The sequence below is a fragment of the Epinephelus fuscoguttatus genome, linkage group LG23 (genome assembly GCF_011397635.1).
Source record: "Epinephelus fuscoguttatus linkage group LG23, E.fuscoguttatus.final_Chr_v1".
Lineage (NCBI taxonomy): Eukaryota > Metazoa > Chordata > Actinopteri > Perciformes > Serranidae > Epinephelus > Epinephelus fuscoguttatus.
Genome location: NC_064774.1, coordinates 20,524,306 through 20,542,871, shown reverse-complemented (window position 1 = coordinate 20,542,871; position 18,566 = coordinate 20,524,306). Strand labels below are relative to the sequence as shown.

The 18,566-nt window shown below is 39.3% G+C and overlaps 2 protein-coding genes across 2 annotated transcripts; both read right to left on the bottom strand.

Annotated features, from left to right (window-relative positions):
* Positions 1–137: 137 nt before the first annotated feature.
* On the bottom strand, positions 138–6,834 carry cntf (ciliary neurotrophic factor). The gene is made up of 4 exons (XM_049569264.1): positions 6,669–6,834; positions 6,394–6,535; positions 5,573–5,884; positions 138–3,693 (listed from the first exon to the last, which is right to left on the bottom strand). Exons 2-4 carry the CDS (start codon positions 6,520–6,522, stop codon positions 3,553–3,555), a joined length of 582 nt encoding a protein of 193 aa, XP_049425221.1. The 5' UTR covers positions 6,523–6,535; positions 6,669–6,834; the 3' UTR covers positions 138–3,552.
* A 1,999-nt stretch (positions 6,835–8,833) lies between these two features.
* LOC125884143 (myoneurin-like) lies at positions 8,834–16,393 on the bottom strand. Its single transcript, XM_049568949.1, has 11 exons — positions 15,569–16,393; positions 15,202–15,233; positions 14,972–15,103; positions 14,848–14,887; positions 14,650–14,736; positions 14,368–14,526; positions 13,559–13,609; positions 13,384–13,462; positions 13,038–13,152; positions 12,789–12,888; positions 8,834–11,126 (listed from the first exon to the last, which is right to left on the bottom strand). Exons 1-11 carry the CDS (start codon positions 15,901–15,903, stop codon positions 10,133–10,135), a joined length of 2,124 nt encoding a protein of 707 aa, XP_049424906.1. The 5' UTR covers positions 15,904–16,393; the 3' UTR covers positions 8,834–10,132.
* Positions 16,394–18,566: the final 2,173 nt, after the last annotated feature.

Here is an 18,566-nt window from a genome sequence, read left to right as displayed (position 1 = left end):
GTGCCCAGGGACCCCTTGTCTCATAGTCCGCCCATAGGCCCAGGTGTTATAGTCTATATTCGTTGTGTTTTTTATGCTAAATTTAATCTGAAAATTAACTAGTCATTCTAACTGTCACATTAATGTGTTGGAGTCAAAAACAAATATAAAGAAGCATCAAATGGAAATACTCAACTAAAGTACTTGAGTAAATGCACTTAGTTACTTTTCACCACTGTGTAAAACATGGCTAAATACAATGGATATTCATATGTTCTGTATATGATTAGTGTTGACTTAGTTTTGGGTGCAGGACAACTTCCCAAAACCCCAAAATTATGTGCTAATATGATAAGTTTTAACTGAATGCAACCTGACCCTAAAGATAAGCAGAATCACTCTGCAGAATATAGTATAACACAGATTTCTTTGTCCAAGAAGGACATTTTGGAAGACAAAAGGAGACCATAAAAATCCTGCCTTAATTGTCCCTGCAATAAACAGTAGGCTATATATAATTTCACAGCTAGGGAATTAGGGATATCTAAATTAAAGTGACACCAAATAATTACAAAGAAATGATGTAATCATTACACACAGGCAGCAGTGGAGTGTAAAAAAGCTAATGTGAACAAAACACAAGGGTTACGACTGTTATAATCTTTAATGCACATCCAGTTATTCATCACGGAGATAAAAGAAAACACGGCAGTAAGAAATCCACCATACCAACAAGTCTGGAAGTCACAGTTCATTCACTCAGTCAGTCTATGCTGCGTCAGGCATTGAACGCTACCATGAAGTTGTTGTGGTGCAGCATGGCAAGCCCTTTAATGTTTCATCAGCAGGACTGACGAGGAGCTATTTAGTTTTCACTTGTGGAGATGATATTTGAACATGTCAAAATGTCATTTTGACTAGTTAATATGTTAGTCGAAGATATCTGTAAAACAATTTTAACAATGTTAAAAACATATTTAAACAAGTAGAAATTACATTTAGTTAAAAGTGATATACAGATATCTTAATAATTTAATTTAATCATAGATATCAGTAACTCAGTTTTCACCAGTAAAAATAACAATTGCAGATATTTATAATTAATTTCCCACTAGTGGAAATGTAATTTATCATTCCAGATGTCAACAAATGTATTTCTGATATGTCTGGCATATCAACAAACCATTTCAAATATGTGGACATCATATCATTTAAGTAGCACAAAGCCATTGGTCAGCTGTTAAATTCGCATATTGATGTGGTCGCACTTCTTTGATTTCTAAAATTCAATTCTGCCTAGTTATAAGAAGGAATTGTACACATTGCAGATAAAACTGTTACTAGGACAAATGTAATTTTACACTAGTTACAATTCCAAGCTGACATAAATAATCCAACTTTAATTAGTTGCAATTTAAAAATATCTACAACTCATTTCTCACGTGAATGTTCACGAGAGATATTTGTACCTTAATTACAACTAGTCAACTTTTTCCATTGACTTCTATTAAAACTCAATTGAAGATATCTACAATTCAACTTTGACGTGTTACAGTGCCAAGTTGACATATCCATAATATTATTTTGACTGGGTGCACTTCTAATTAATGATATCTGCAACTCAATTCTCACTAGTCAAAATGTTAATTATTGATATTAACAATTATATTCTTAGTAGCTGAAATGTACATTGTTCCTATATTACAGATATATATGGAATTTTAGACATCTTAAAATTCAATTCTGACAAGCCAAAATTACACTATGGATATGGCTTCTTTGAATTTTAACGCGTCAAAACTGAATTATATATATAGATATGTAATTGAGTTTGAATGGAAGTCAATGGTAAAAGTTGACTTGTTGTCATTAAGTTACAGATATCTACAATGATCATTTCCACTAATAAATGAATCATTGGTATCAAGAATTAACATTTTGACTAGTGACAAATGAACTGTAGATATCTTTAATTAGAACTGCTAACTGTCAAAATTTTAATTATAGATATCTGTAAATGACTTTGAATAGAAATCAATGGTAGAAGCTGAGTAGTTGTAATTAAGTTACAGATAACGACAATGATCTCTTGAACAAAGAATCAAGAATTATCAAGAATTAACATTTTGACAAGTGAGAAATGATTTGTAGATATCTTTAATTGGAATTGCTACGAGTCAAAATTAGATTATTGGTATGTCAACGTGGAATTTTTACCTGTTAAAATTTTAATTATAAATATCTGCAATTGAGTTTGAATGGAAGTCAATGGTAAAATTTGACTTGTTGTAATGATCATTTCCACTAATAAATTAATCATTGATATCAAGAATTAACATTTTGACTAGTGAGAATTGGACTTGCTACTAGTCAAAATTACATTGCGGAAAAGTATATTATGAATATGTCAACTTGGAATTTTAACCTTTTACAATTTTAATCATCTGTAAATGACTTTGAATAGAAGTCAATGGTAAAAGCTGATTAGTTGTAATTAAATAACAGATAACTACAGTGATCATTTTAACTAAGAATCAAGAATTGACATTTTGACTGGTGAGAACTGAAATTGCTACTAGTCAAAGTCACATTAAGGATATGTTGGTTTGGAGGTCTAACTAGTGAAAAAGCAAATGACGATTTCTACAATTGCTGTAAAAGCTACTGATGAAATGTTAAAGGGCTTGTCATGAGTGCAGTGTGTTTGATACATTTGGCAAGACAGTACATTCCTACTGTAAACTAAAAATCTACCACAGTGGTTCTCAAACTTCCTCTGTCTTTCCTAAGAGGGGCATGACAGAAAAGATTTGAGAACGACTGTATTTACAGTTCAAACTTGTGAACGGTGCAGCAGCATATTCAAGTATAACATCAGGAGAGAACTTGGTGACCAGAGCAGCAAACATGACACTTGATCATCACAGATTGTGCCGAACCATAAACAATACAAGCATTCAGTCTATACATGACAACACGAGATCTGATATGGAATTATCTAGATTAGATATGTTAATAAGGTGTGACATTAAAAGCTCAGTGATCTATTAAAATAGCTAATGGCTACAGATTCAGCTGCACATCAGTCACAGTTTATCAGTTGAGTGTTTTTGGCTACATTCTAGCATTTCTTAGATACTGGAGTGTTAGGAACAGCAGATAATTAGTCATCAAAGGCAAATCCACTTAAATAAAAATAAATTACACACTGTATACAAAAAAAAAATACATTTTCAAACAGTCTAACTCTGCCACTTCACAAAGCAAACCAACCTTTATACAGTTAAAGGTCTGCACTCACTTCTTTGTCAAAGGAAATAGCAACCAAGGCAAACTAGAGGTCATTTTAGCACTTGCTGTGGAAATACCAACGTCTGGGAAAAGCTGTCTACAGGGCTTTGTTAAAGGAGCTTAGTTGTGATTTTAGTTAAGCAGCACATTTTATAACCTCTAGTGTTCACAGAGTATATCCCACACTGCTTAATATTCAATTTGGAATACATGAAAGGGAAAGCTGGCTGTTAGTGTTGAGTGAGTTCATTCATAGACGTTGTTGGATTGAGACTAAGAAAATCAGATCTCTTGTGTTCCTTCCCTCTCTGTGTGTAAGACATGGAGGGTCTGCGCAGCATGGTCAGACCAGTGGACTAGCTCCAGCAGCACTCGATAGGTCCACATTTTGAGCCCGAAAGCTCCCCCAGCGCCATCAGTTTCCTACACAGAAGAGAGCAACTTAATGTCCACCGCCTTTTGTTATACCAAGATATAGAACAGAAAATAAGACATGGTTTACATGCTCATGGATATTCCACTATCATCCTGAATATGACAATAGTCATGTAAACAGCATATTCCGTTTGGAGTTCCCAAATTAGAATTTATTCTCAATGTAGCGTTTTCCGATTAAGACACGTGGAACATGCCGGTATTAGTCTGGGTTCAGGAACAGTCTTTGGGCATACATACAGCGCATTTGGAATATGCATCCCAACTGGGGTTTTAACCACAGTTTGCGACACACGGCTTCTTGTCAATTTATGGTCAGCTCTGTGCGTTGTCGTGGATAGGTTCTACACAAACCAACTCGCCAACAGTTTACAAGGCTGGAGTAGAAATGCATGCCCAAAAGAAAAGCCCACATTTCTGGTCGGATGACGGAACACATCTTACTTACAAACATTTTGAATATGTGCAAGGTTTTGGATATGTGTATATATGACAACACCAAATCCTACTTTGATGCGAAGAAGCAAAATGATAAGCATTTTTAGCTTTTAGCATTTCATATTACATGTAAACAGCTCAGTAGGAATATTATCTTTTTCAGAATAAGGGCAATGTTCCTATTTGGTTCCTAAGTCAAAGTTACTAATTTGCAGCTGTGTTTGTGACAAATTCAGGTCTAATATTGACTTTACTTTTAGCTCCGTTTGGGTCTCCACTACCTCCTGAGGGAAATATCTGTCTGTTTAGCTGCTAAATACTCCACTGTGTTCACCAGCTGATTACTAACTTTGTCTGCCTGCTGTTTGGGTGCTGAGCAGGTGATGTAAAGTGGGTTAATCAGAGCTTTTACACAGTAATAAGCTGCCTGCTGTGGCCCAAATAACGCTATGAAAGAGAAGCAGAACAGTAAAGTTGAAGGTTTGAAAACCAAAACAGTAAGCTGAAAGATGCTAAGATAGTGGTTTCATCACCACGAGCGGCAGCTTTCACAATAAACATTTAATCCATTGTTAATATAAAAGCATTTATTGGTGCAACTTTAAACTAAGCCAAAAGATTATCATGGATATCTAAGCCATTATGTCAGTGATTGAATCTTTGTTCCCAGCATTAGTCATATTCACTTCAGGGTATTATTCATATAATACAGGGTTTAGTCACACCCTTGTTGAGGCTTTAGGTTGTCCATTTAATTGTTGTGTTATTAAGACATAAGAAAGGGCTGACAGCTTCTTAATACCCTACTTTGTGGAACCTGTTTGTGCTGAATGTCTCCAACAGATTTGGTGTAGATGTAAAACTGAACTTCATGTAGAAAAGCAGGCCACCTGTATGATGACATACTAAGGGCATTTTGGCCTCTGATGTCACACTGGGAACGAGCAGGACATCAGAGGCCACGCACAAAATGTTTAAAGGTATACTACGCAGGAATTGTTGGTTCTTGTTGGTAAACAATATCACCATTGAAAGTGAAAGTAAAATCCAACTTTTGTTTTTTTGTTCTGGCGCTGTGTCCATGATATTTGTAGCTTCCTCTTGGATGTGTGCTGCTTACAGTCTGGCACCTGGTTGCTACTGATTTATGAAGTCTTGACCTTACCTACGCGCTGTGCCCAGGAACGTTCCACACACAACAAAATAAGAATTCAATAGGAAAATACAGGCTGCACATAAATAGACTGCAAGACACTTCAAGTGGGTTATACATGATGATTTATCAGGATAAACTTGAGATTTGTAGCAGTGCCTTTGGAGTGCTTTTCAGTGTAGACCTTATTTGAAATTAATCCACATAAAAATACTTAAGTACATTATGTTTTTCTGTGTGTGTATGTAGAAATAAAAACTAATCATGACAAAGTACCTCATTGCACTGATGGTCTGGGGTGACTTCCAGGGTCATGTTCTCGGTCTCCACTAGACTTTTGGTGCTGAAGAGCAGGTGCTCCAGGCGGAGTCGGACGCTCTTCCTCATGGTCTCGTAGTCGCCCTCCAGCTCACCCCACTCCTCCTCTTCCTTCAGGATGACACAGTGGATCAGCCCCAGGCACTGCCGCAGAGCTGAGTGCAGCAACCGCACCTGCTGCTCCGTGCTAGGCTCCTCCGAGTCTGGGGACGGGGACACCAAGCGTCCTCCATCAGGGGTGGTGTCCGACAAGAAGGTCTCCCTTTCTTTCTGAAAGGGACGAGAGAAGAGGTGTCCACTTGGGCGCAGAGCAAACACATGCAAGGTGCTTTGTATAGCCTTGCACTTGTGCCTTTAATTTTATTTGAACTCAATTACAAATTTAACACTGAGTGACAGAGGTATTGATTATATTGATCGATTAAAAGGTGTTCTGAAGGGAAGATGAGGCACCGAGGCATGACAGCAGGAAAAAATCCAATACACTTTATCCATTAAGCACCCCAGGGAAAATGGAGGGGAGGAAGGGGGAGGAGGGTGTTTTAGTATGATTACACTGCACCACAGCATCCTTTTTTTAACAATACACAAGTGCACACTGGTGAATATTAATGTACATACAGTAAAACACATAAGTGAAACGCGACAGGTAGCTACTACAGCCTCGGTACAAAAACATGCTCGTGTGAAAGCAAGCCACAAGTAACGGGAAGGGGAGTGTGTCACACCGCCTGACGAGTATGAGGTAAGCAGGACGAGTGTGTAAACTGATAACTCACGAATAGCTGGAGCAGACGACTACATTCGTGGTGCAATAGCCGGGCAAGAGCCACTGCTCGCCCCGTGTCCGACGGACCAGGCACCGGCGTGTCCAGCGCTGTTATCTGCTGCTCCTCTTGCTCTGCCATTTGCACTCCAGCCCTGTTTAAATAGGTGGGTTAGCAGCGAGCTGGATGAAGACCGAGCAGGGAAACTAGTCCCCCCCCCTCCCCACCCCCGACGTCGTCAATGTTGGCAGCGAAACAACGTTTTTACATCCCGTTTAGATACTTACTCTCAACGCGAACCGGAGATCGTCACGGCGAGGGTCAATGAAGCGTGTTTATGTCGGTGTTCATGTTGGCATGCACGCAGCCAGAGGGGATTTAATTGGTTCCGCAAGCCACAGGGGCGTTTTTAGGGGGACGCACAGGAGGGCCTTTTTTCTCCCCAAAAACGTCACCATGTGGCCCACCCATCCTTCCTCAAATAATAAATACTCTCTTTATTGGGTTGTCTCGGTCACTGTACGCTAATGTGGAAAACCAACACAATATTTTCTGGCCAATAACATACTGAGTCTGTCAAACATGCACACAACTATTTCATCTGTGGAGAGCTGAGACCTTTGACTTAATTTTATTCCCCTTTTCCTTTAGTCTGATTTTAAAACACATTTAGAAAGTGCGTTTTTTTAATCTTATACATACAAAAAAATGTTTTTTGGGGATACAAATTAGCAAAAAAAATGCATTTAATTAGTGTTATTAGCAAAATACCATTCCCACAAAATAAATATACAGCACATGTTAAGAGGACAGTTTTTGTACGGTTATTATTTATTTATTTATTTATTTTTGGATGGTTTGTGGAGACGCTGCCCTGGGCATTGTTGTAAATAAAGATGGACTTATAATTCAGTCATTCATTCATTTTCTGCAACCGTTTACACTGTTGGGTGGGCTGGTACATAACCCAGCTGACACTGGGTGAGGCGGGGTACACCCTGGACAGGTCACCAGACAGGGCTGGCACATAGACATGGACTGTACCCAGACAAAACCCTGAACTTTGAACCCACCCACCTTCTGTTCGAACCAGGAACCCTCTTGCTGTGAGGTGACAATGCTAACCACTGTACCACCAATTTTTTTTTATTGTTTTAAGGAATATGTATATTATAATGATTTTTCAGTGAGTGTATTCATTTGGATCCTCAGTTGGTATCAGTGTATATGTTGGCAGTAGGGGTAAACAACATTAGATGTCATATCCAATACGCTGATATATAACGACTCATTTGGCCGATAACCGATGCCGACATCAATATATCCATTTTTTACCCCACCTAAGTTCAGTGATCATCAAGTCTCTTCTGTAGTGGAATTAACATCATATTATGCATGAATACTCTTATCTTCATGGCCCATCAGCAGATGGAGACATGATATACAATACTTTTCAATGTATATATTTATTCATTGTGCAAAATGAGAAAAAGCATGTTTGCCAATTCCAATAGCTCATTTTAAAGCCAATATCGGACGATACAGATGACGTGCCGATATTATTGTGCATCCCCAGTTGGCAAATAAATACAGAAATGTCAAAGCTACGTTTGATTTAATGTAGTTTTTTAAAGTTAATTTCTCCTTCATTAAGCCAGTAGGTCCCATTTAGATATGACATCTCTTCTTCCAGGGAGTCCTGGTTTAGATTGCTAATATTAAGATTATACCTTTAAGTCCTTTGTCTATGAATATAACTTCCTGAGACCTGAACTTTTGTTTGGTATGCATTTTTATAATTAAATCCCAACACCCTAAAATGAGATGATAATAAAGCTCGCCATGTCTTCAAACGAGTCCTTCCTTAGCAAGCGTCTTAGCTTGTTACTGTTGCTAAAATTGGTCAAATTTGTTGCCATGTCAAACTACAAACTTTTTTAATCATAAATAAACAAGTTTCAACCATAAAATGGGATCAGGTTTTGGAGCCAGTCCACTTTTGTTTCGGGATCAGCTGCAGACTGACTTGGCAGAGATGGCTGCCATCTTGTTTTTACATGGATTTGTATTGTGGTGTGCTACCACTAGATGCCACAAAAAAGTGTCCACAAACGAGGACAACAGGTCTACGTCAACAGGGCCTCAGGAGGATAAAGTTATTATGGTGATATGTGCTTGTGTCTGCTCTGTGTCAGTTTTATTAGCTTTTTTTATGTTATAACCTACCATATGTACCTTTATGTTGTTTATCTGATTTTTGGTTACTCTAGTTTGTCTATCAACCTAGTCTAGTCATTTGACTAAATCTGGTATGTATACATCAAATCGATGTTGTGTCCCTGATACATAAATGAACCAGAATCACATTCTTCAAAGCATGTCAATAATTCTAATAATAAACTTCAGAATACAGTTTATTACAGTTATTCTGAACACATTTCCTGATAAATGATCGTAAGATTACACATGGTCAGTAGTCGTAGCAGTGCATAGAGGTATAATTATTAAAGAGTGCTTGAAAAAGAAACTGACAAAAGCTATTTCCATCATAACACCACTGCCTGCATAGTCTTTACTGTGAAGAGTACAATTTAGAAGGGACGTGACACTGCTCAGGTTCTGGAAGGTGAAAACAATAAAACAAGAAACGTAATGTAGATCTTTTCTTTACAAAATGAGGTAATAGGCATAAAGTGTGCAGTCTATGGTAGTAGGCCTTTTTTTTTTTTAAATCTGTTGCATAGCGTGCTGTTTCACTGTCACACTGTAATGACTGACTGGAACATCTGAACAGAACACAGCCACGGTTAATCTTCTTAGAAACACCTGTTATTTTCCTACTGCAGTAAGTCAATTAAGAAAACATCTCGCCTTTCTCAATGGATTTCAAAACCTACTTATATCTATATATACAGATTTATCTAAAGGTACAAACTAAAAATTCCTTTTTTTATATCTTTTATTGTAATCTTACATCAAGGATTTTTTTACACTGAGATCTGTATTTGGTTGTAGTTTTTGCGCACACATTTGTTCTGTTAAAGGTCTCGTGTGTAGGATTCAGTGGCATCTATCATTGAGGTTGTAGAGTGCAACCAACCGAGACTTCCCCCATGTACCCAGCGTGTAGGAGAACCACAGTGGCTAACGCGAAAACGCATATGGCCCTACCTTTAGCCAGTGTTTGGTTTGTCCACTCTGGGCTGCTGTAGACACAGTGGATTCTAAGGTAACCAGACCACACAGATTCTTAATTTCAAATGATAATACACTAATGAAAACATGGCTATGAATATTATGTTCCCTTTATGACAACGGGTGCCACTACATCCTACACACTTGGACCTTTAAGTAACTGAAACTACTAGAGGTGACCCAATTATGTCAATGATACTCATGGATTCACATTAAATGTCATTTGTGACTTTCTTGTAAAATATGTACAATCATCTTGCAGTCTTTTTTTTTTATCTCTAAAAAATGTTAACATACACACATATATACAAACACCAAAATGTTACAAAATATTCAGTAAGTGGTAAAAGAGTGTGTAATCTATAATATTATAAATCATACTCCCTGATATAAGTAGCTCTGTACTGTATATGACTACTGTGTTACACTCTGTGGAGATAAAGTCTGTTGTTTTAAATATTTAGAATATCAGCTTATCAACTTCTGACAGGTCCTTCAGTCTTTTGTTCCTTTCTAAAATCAACACTTTACATTAAGTTCTTGTTTAGCTCATTTTCTAGATTAAACTGTCTCCCTGAACCTCGGCACACTGTAACAGGATCTGTCTCTCTCCTTCTCTCTCCCATACAGTCCCCTCATCTTCCTTCCTCCTCTCCCCGTTAGCCTCCCACATCATGTCCCCTACATCCTGAGGACTGCCACCCACCACCACCCTGTCCCACAGCTCACCCTCCCCAGGTAGCTGTGCATCCTCATGAGCCCCCCTGCCCCACTGCACAGGCTGCTGGGAGGCCAGGGACGCGGTGGAGGGCAGTGTGGTGACGGAGCTCAGGGTGAGGAGGGTGCTCTGGGGGTCCGCAATGGCCATGGATGTGACAGTGCTGGCAGGAAGGGAGGAGAGCTGGATGAGCTGGGGGTGGCTGATGCTGGAGAGGTGAGCTGGAGATGCAGTGGTGAGGTGCAGCAAGGTGGGGGCTTGCTGCTGGTGTGCCACCTGCACCACATGATGCGAGGGCAGTTGGAGAAACTGGCCCTGAGATACATCTACTGGAGTCTGTGGTGCGAGTGGGAGCACCACCTGCTGCAGTGGAGTGAGCGTGGTATTCACCACTTCCTGTTTCTCCTGGCTGACAGAAGGCTGGTCAGGCTGGGTGAGCATTGGGACAGTCTCTAGGGTCGGGCTAAGCACTGGGACAGTGTGTGAGGTCGGGCTGAGCACCGGGACAGTCTCTGGGGTCTGGCTAAGCACTGGAACAGTCTCTGGGGTCGGGGTAAGTACTGGGACAGTCTCTGAGTTCTGGGTGGGCACTGGGACAGTCTCTGGGATTAGGGTGGGAGAGCTTATTACTGAACCCCCATTAGCTGCTAGAGCTTCAGCTATGAGCACCTCAGGGTGACTCTTGGCCTTGTGGGCAACAACTGAGTCCTTTTTCTCAAACTTTTTGCTGCAAATGGAGCAGGAGAATTGGTAGGAGGCTTCTGCGTCGTGCTTTTTCATGTGCCAGTTTAAGGAGGCCTTCTGACGGCAGGTGAAGCCACAGATCTCACACCTGCCACAGGGTGGAGACAAAGACCAGGTTATAGTCTGAACTGATTTCAAACTTGAGTCTCATCTGTGACTCTTTGCCTCCAGTTTCACTCGGACTTGCTCAGAAACAGTTGTGGAAGAAGTATTCAGATCTAGTAAGTAAACCTAGTAATACCACAGTGTAAAATATACTCCATTACAGTAAAAAATGACTAAAGTAAAAGCACAAAAGTATCATCAGCAAATTTTACTTAGAGTTTAAAAGTAAAAGTACTCAATATGCAGGCACAATGGTCTCAGTGACACTTATATCATCATACTTTGTACTAACAGATCATTATTATTATGAAGCATATAAATAAATAATGTAATATTGCAGAAATTGAGCTGATTCTACTGTTTTATTTATAACTGGGTGGTAGGGCTGCCACTAACGATTATTTTCATTGTCGACTAATCTGTCGATTTTTTCTTCAATTAGTCAACAAATCATTTTATCGGAAAATGTGTTAAAATTTTGAAAAATGTCGGTCTGTCTCGCCCAAACCCCAAAATTACGTCATCTAATGTCCTGTTTCATACTCACGCCAAAGGGTTTTAGTTCACCGTCACGGGAGAGTGTGTAAAGCTGCCAATATCTGAATGTAAAAAGCTGCACTAAGAGTATTTTGGGGTACTTTTATAGTACTTTTCTATGAAAAATGACTCAAACCGATTAGTCGACTACTAAAATAGTCACCGATTATTTTAATAGTCGATTAGTCATCGATTAGTCGACTAATCGTGGCAGCCCTACTGGGTGGTTTAATTTACTGTATACTGATGTACTGTATTTAGATTTTTACAATCTTTATCCGCAAAGTAACTTGTAACTCAGCTGACAGACACATGTAGTTAAGCAGAAGTATAATACAAAATTACAATATTCAAGTGAAGCACAAGTACCTCAGAACTGTACTTTAGAATAGAAATCAACAAAATACATCACATAGCGAAACGACCGTCTGATACAGACAAACTGCTATCACAATGCAACTAAGATTTTGGCTTATAAAAAGGGTTCATAATCTTAATCAAAGCCTGGATACACAATTATACAGCAGGGCTGGGTGATATAACCACTATGTAAGATATATCGATATATTTTCAAGCAAGATATAAATTTAGACAACACTGTTTATAACGATAAAGGGACAAGTTGAGTTATGTAACGCACAACAGTGTGCATCTCTCCTATCTCAAACTCCGCCCCACTCACTCACAAGTTCTCCAGCAACACTAAGAGAAACACAGACTCACAAAAAAAATGTTTTAGGTACTGAAGAATTCATCTTAATGAGTAGTATGTAAATGTGTATGTGTCATAAATGTGTATGTGATTGGATATATTATGATTTCTTTGTTTCCATGGCACAAAAGGGGGAGTACAGAACAACAAAAACCAAATAAACAGTAACACAACACAAAACAGAAAAGAAAAAAAAAACAGTGGTTTCTGCATCAGCCAAGTTGTTGATTGAAACATTGGCATCAGTGTGTCCCTACCTATCCATCTTCTGCTGCCAGCATTCTTTAATTAGGCTTTCTTCAGAATAATGGAACCATGCCAGACTCATAAAGCATGTCCTATTCTTGAGGTTCTTTCACAACACTCATGGTACTGCACACTGATGTCGCTACTCACTGTATTGGCTTCTCTCCTGTGTGAATCATCCTGTGCACAGCGAGGTTATGGGAACTCTTGAAGGCGCGTGCACAGTACTCACAGATGTAGTCCCTTTGATCTGAAAGACAGATGATGAGCATAATGAACAAACTACATGACAAGTTGTTGATCATCTCTTATACTTTTACACATTTCAGGCAGCTCAGCTATTATTAAATTGTTTTCATAACCAAATAAACGTGGTAAACCTCTGTACCCTAGCATCACCTGTATGATGTTTAGCGTGGCGCAGCAGCTGCTTCTGTAGACGAAACAAGCGCCCACACGAGGGGTGATCACACACATACTTCTTTTTAAGCAAGTGTTGGTATTTGATGTGGTGCTGAAATAAAGAGATGAGAAATAAAGTAGATATCACAGTAAACACACCCAACCTAAGACGCTTTGTGCCTGAAGGTAAGCTCACAGATCTGAAACAGTATGTAAAAGTCCAGTGCACTACTGTGGTTTCTGTGGCTCGGCTAATATTGTTGCTGCTGTGCGGTGCCACATTCAGATAGTTGCTTTAAGAATGTTTGGAGCTATCATGGTTACAGCTGACAGGAAGGCAAACCTGTAGGTAGCGTGGGTGGGCCAAGACGGTACCACAGCCCTCAATTTCACAGCGGACGTACTGCACTGGGGGCTTTTTCCTATACGGACAGAAAAAAAGAGAAACTGTATTATAATCACATTGGGTCCAAATGATGTGTGTCATCTACAGTGAATAATGCAACTGAGACTGCTACCTTTGTTTTGGCAGCCGAGGGGCTTTGTCATCTTTTTGTTGTCTACCTTTCCTAAAATAAAACAGGTCACAAAATAGAACTTGAAACATCGGTCAATACAACAACATAATACAATACAATAATGATGTGAACCAATAATGGACAATCACAAAGGCAAAAACATTTTATACTTCTCAAAAATCAAGTCATGCAGCATCACAGATGAGTCACACTGAGGTTGCTTGACTACTTCAGCATGTTTTCAACATTGTGATGGATCAGTATGTGCTCTGTGATGCTGTGATTTTTTCTTGTGGTGTCATCTTGGCGACGACAACAAAAGGGTGTTTTTGATGCTGTCTCTAGGCGGTAACATTTATTGTCATTTTGTGATGTATTACGGTACCACTTACATTTTATTTTTGTCTGACAAAGCTTGAATACTGTCCAGCACCTTTGTTTTCTTGACTTCACATGTTCATTTTGATGGACAGCAAATCTAACTCAGTCACAGTAAAAAAAAACAAGGTGCGCTAGGCTTTAATGATAGCCCTGATTATGTTTTTTCCCATGAGAAGCAGAGTAGGAGCATACCAATTATGTTAGCTTCCTTACTGGTGCAGTGGACAAACCTTTTGCCAGTAATATAAAGGGGCTATGAGACCGAACACAGCCCTGCATTAAAACAGTAGGGGTCTGCATTGGTGAGGGTGTGTGACTTCAGGTAGCACTGAGACATGAAATACACTTTTTGTCAGTGTGATCAGCCGTCAGTCCTTCTGTGTTTCCTGTTAATTGATTAATTAATCAATGACCAATATTTTGCTCACTTCCTGGTAGGCTCTGTGTTATTGCTCACTCGATCTTCACTCTGCAAAACAATCTCGGTTGATTCTTCCTTTTTAATGTCATCTTTTTGATCCTCCTTCTCTGACTCCTCTTTCTTGACGTCCTTTTGTTTTAGCGTTGTACGCCGTCTTGATTTTTCCCTGAGGAGTTGGGGGGAAAAAAAATCACTATTGAAACTAACATTTTAACATGAATCATGTTGAAATTCTTCATATAAAATAATATTCGTGACTCGCTATAGAAAGGCAAAGAGCTCAACATACGCCTTTGTCACGGGTTTACAGATGAGGTCATTTGGGTCATCTCTGAATGGAGGGTTTTCTTCGGGAGCTGCATCTGGATCTGTAACACTAATATAGACATCAACACCACACTGGCAACAATTAAATTCACATCTGCAAATCAAACGTGGAAAGCAACATTTTCTCTGCTGCGCATTCAATGAGTCGTACACCACTCACTTCTTGTCATTGCCTCCTTTCAGACAACCTGTTTCGTCCACTGAAAAGCAGAAATGATGACGTGTTATTTCAGTTTCAGATGACCGACTGTTGTAGTTAAGAAAGCAGATGGTGTTTGTCTTACCACATGATGATGCCTCCATCTCTGCCTCTGGCTTGCATGCTGGTGCTAGTGTGGTGCAAGGGGCTCCAGCTGGAGGTCTCCCTTTGCCCTTCCTAGATTTGGACAGGTTTGGTCCAACAGTGTGTTTGGATGCTGAAGAAGTCAGGGTGCCCATGTATTAGTGACAAATGTAAGAACGATAATATTCATGCGTACAGATGAAATATACTCATGTGTTTATTTGTTTTTACCTTTTTTGGCTGTGGGTTTCTTTATTGCAGGTCTGTGTGAGAGAGAGAATTTACAGCCAGATGCAAAGCAAAATAAATCTGTTGCATACAAATACACAATATGCTTTAGTTCTGGTGCCCTTTGACAATGAACACAGACAGGACAACACATGCATTCAACTCATTTGTTTGGGTTTCTCTTAACCTATAGCTTTAAGAAACCCCAGTGATAAAGCATACTTCCCACAATTACAGCCCCATGCCTCCTTGCAGTGCAGTCACACTAGTTCTTCTGACAAGCCTCTGAGTTATGTAACGTTAGTTAGCGAGCTCGTTGCAATGGCATTGTACAGCAAAGCAGCTGAGGTGCGTTTGTGCCATCACTTACTGCATGACCGGTGTGTTTCTGGAGCGTGATCCCGCGGGTCTCCCACGTCCACCACGGTGCACCCTCGCAGGTTTTTGCTTGCAGGTGGCATTTTTGGACTCGCTAACGTTAGTCCTGCCAGCTCCAGCTCCCCTGGCTCGCAAAACACGAACACCAGGCAAAGAGTCGCTGCAGTCCGGGGAGGTCACGGGTTTTACCAGCCTTTTGCTTCCTCTTCTCCCGCCTGTCGGTACACTCGAGTCCGGGGATGGTTTAGAGGCCTCCGTTGAGTCTCCGGTAATTTCAGTCCCAGGACGAGAAACGTTACCTGACACCTCTTCTTCCTCCGAGTCCATGCTGCTCTTATTTAACTGCTATGACCCGGAAAGACCCGTGTTATTAACTAACTATAAACATAGGAAATATAAGACCAACGACAGGCTGAAGGCCCTGGTGGAACCAAGTTTTGTTAGCTCGAGTAAACGAGAAGAGTAAATGTCCGCGAGCGTCTCATTAACTAGCTTATTAATAAAAAAAACTTAAGTTGTATGATGGTTATAATATTGCAAACATTCAGCATTAGTTACTTCTTAAAGCTATAGCAAACCTCATATTTCTTTAACCGATAATAAGCCTGTATGGGATACGTCTCCTTTAAGAGTAGCAGCAGGAGCGCGGCTATGTACATCATGTTTGGACTTGCGGGCTTCCATACTAGTCGAAAAGGGTGGTCATGGGAAATGTAGTGAGAATCAAAACACTCGGATTTATGCATTTAGGTTCGTGCTAAAACCGTGAAAACAGGAATATGTCCCAGTTATATTGGTCCAGTGAATATTTGAATACTACTATTAAAGTATTTCTTTTAAAAAAAAAAAAAAATTATTGATTGTGTTATTTTGGTTTCGGATTTGGATTTTTGGCTTTTCTCAAAAATCAAACATACAGACAGACACACAACACAAGCAGTAAATTAGTAAATAGTGTGTTTTTGTAATTTAATGTTTTAGTCTTTACTGTTTTTTGTTGCTGTTAATTATTTTTGATAGACTTTGCTGCCAGTTATTTGTTTTACGGACTTTTTCCATCATTTTATCGTGATTGCTGTCATATATTTATATCTGTCTCACCCACTTAATGTGAACTCAAGGCACTGCTGTTAAGAGCTTATTGCTCAGTCAGTATTCCCTGAATAAACAATGGTTTGATCATGATTCAGGCACAGTTTCCTTCATTGTACGGCACACAGTAATGCTGTGGTGTAATGTCACGCAAGTAATAATGCTTCATTACAGTAGTGACTTACTTGAGTTTTTATATTTCTGTCAACAGTTGCTTGTACTCTACTACATTACCTAAATAAAACATATACTTTTACTCTCAACACATTTTTCCTAAGCATTTTAGTTATTTAGTCTGCTGCAAAATAGGGAGGAAGGAGGGAGTGAGGGATGTATGTATGAAGCAATAGGAAAGAAGGAAAAACTGGATTTTGTTCTTTAAATCCTTCAAGTTGTGAAAAAGACCATGTTTTTCTTCAAGTGTGCACGCTCCATTTATTATGTGTACATGTTATGAATAAATAAATATACTCCTCAGAATTCTGACTGCTTGTTTTTTTACTAATAACATTTACTTGTACTTTTACTCAATTAATATTCTATTAGGTGACTTTAACTTCTACTAAAGTCATCACCTGTTAAGATAAATGTACTCGTACTATGGTTTGCAGGTGCGTCATCCACTGGCAATATGCTACTATCACTTATGTTTTGTTTTTTTTTAAATTATTATTATTATGTCCTCATTGCCTCTTTCATTACATTACACAATTAACCAATCTCAAATAATTAAATACTTAAAACATTTTTTGTGCATTTTGATCATGTTTAAATACATGGATGTGTCTCCCTCCAACACATATCACAATTACTGCCTAATTTTCTTACAATCACACAACAGACTAATACAAACTTTCCCATGTCGTGCAATGTTACTGATGAAGACAGTCTAAACCCCAGTGTGACTGTGTCACAACAGTTAAGTATGCAAGGCGACATGTCTCCTGCATGGTGGATGAAATGATAAATTCCTGTCCACACATGATTGAAAAAAATGTTGTGTGGTTAGGCGTGGTGCAGGCTGAAATGCTAAAATCTGAAGGCTGGGTTCTTTGTTCTGTGCCAGTTTTATGCCGGTCTTTTTGCACTATTCATTGGGTACATGGTCAAACATAATCTCTTACCGTATGACCTTGTTTTTCAGGTTAGAACACTCCTTTCTTTAAAGAGTCTCACTTTACTGTCACATCCTGAAACTTGGCACAGAAGTAGATGATTTAATTATCTGACTATGACACACATACGTTTGGTTAATTAATTAATAGCACCAACCCTGTGAGTATGCATGCCTGTTTTCTTTGTTCCATTACTGTCCATTCAACTACAGATGGGTGTAACATCAATTTGCAGAAACCTGGACCTTGCTTAATTACACAATCCATCAAAGTGAGCATAATGCCTGTCATTTATTTTTCTTACATAATAATTATATTGTAATGCATTAGAACAGAGGTGTCTCTCATGCAGCCGTCAGTCATGTGAACTACTGCTGGAACTGCTAAGCTGTAACATGAGAAAGTTTGCTCCGGCTGGTGGGCAGTGCTCATTTTACAGCTAAACAGTACACTAAAATATGTTTCTGAAAACATCTGAGGTGAGAAATAGGCAATGCAACAACACAATCTTGATTTATATTTGATTAGCGCTGCCTAGTTGGGCAGTTTGACTGCAGTTTATGAGCAGTGACTGACAGCTGCTCTTTCTGAAAATGGCCCAGTGGAGGTGCAGATGTTCTCTCAGACCACCTAAATAACAATATTAACTCATTCATTCATTTTCTAACCGCTTATCCTAGGGGTCGCAGGGTGCTGGAGCCTATCCCAGCTGACATTGGGTGAGAGGCAGGGTACACCCTGGACAGGTCGCCAGACTATCACAGGGCTGACACAAAGAGACAG

Coding starts and splice junctions, on each gene's coding strand:
- cntf (XM_049569264.1), bottom strand. CDS start 6,522: ATGGCAGAGCAAGAGGAGCAGCAGATAACAGCGCTGGACACGCCGGTG. Junction 5,885..6,393: donor GTCGTCTGCTCCAGCTATTC/GTGAGTTATCAG, acceptor CGTCCCTTTCAG/AAAGAAAGGGAGACCTTCTT. Junction 3,694..5,572: donor CAGACCATCAGTGCAATGAG/GTACTTTGTCAT, acceptor TCTTCTGTGTAG/GAAACTGATGGCGCTGGGGG.
- LOC125884143 (XM_049568949.1), bottom strand. CDS start 15,903: ATGGACTCGGAGGAAGAAGAGGTGTCAGGTAACGTTTCTCGTCCTGGG. Junction 15,104..15,201: donor GAAACCCACAGCCAAAAAAG/GTAAAAACAAAT, acceptor TGACTTCTTCAG/CATCCAAACACACTGTTGGA. Junction 13,153..13,383: donor CCCACCCACGCTACCTACAG/GTTTGCCTTCCT, acceptor TCTTTATTTCAG/CACCACATCAAATACCAACA.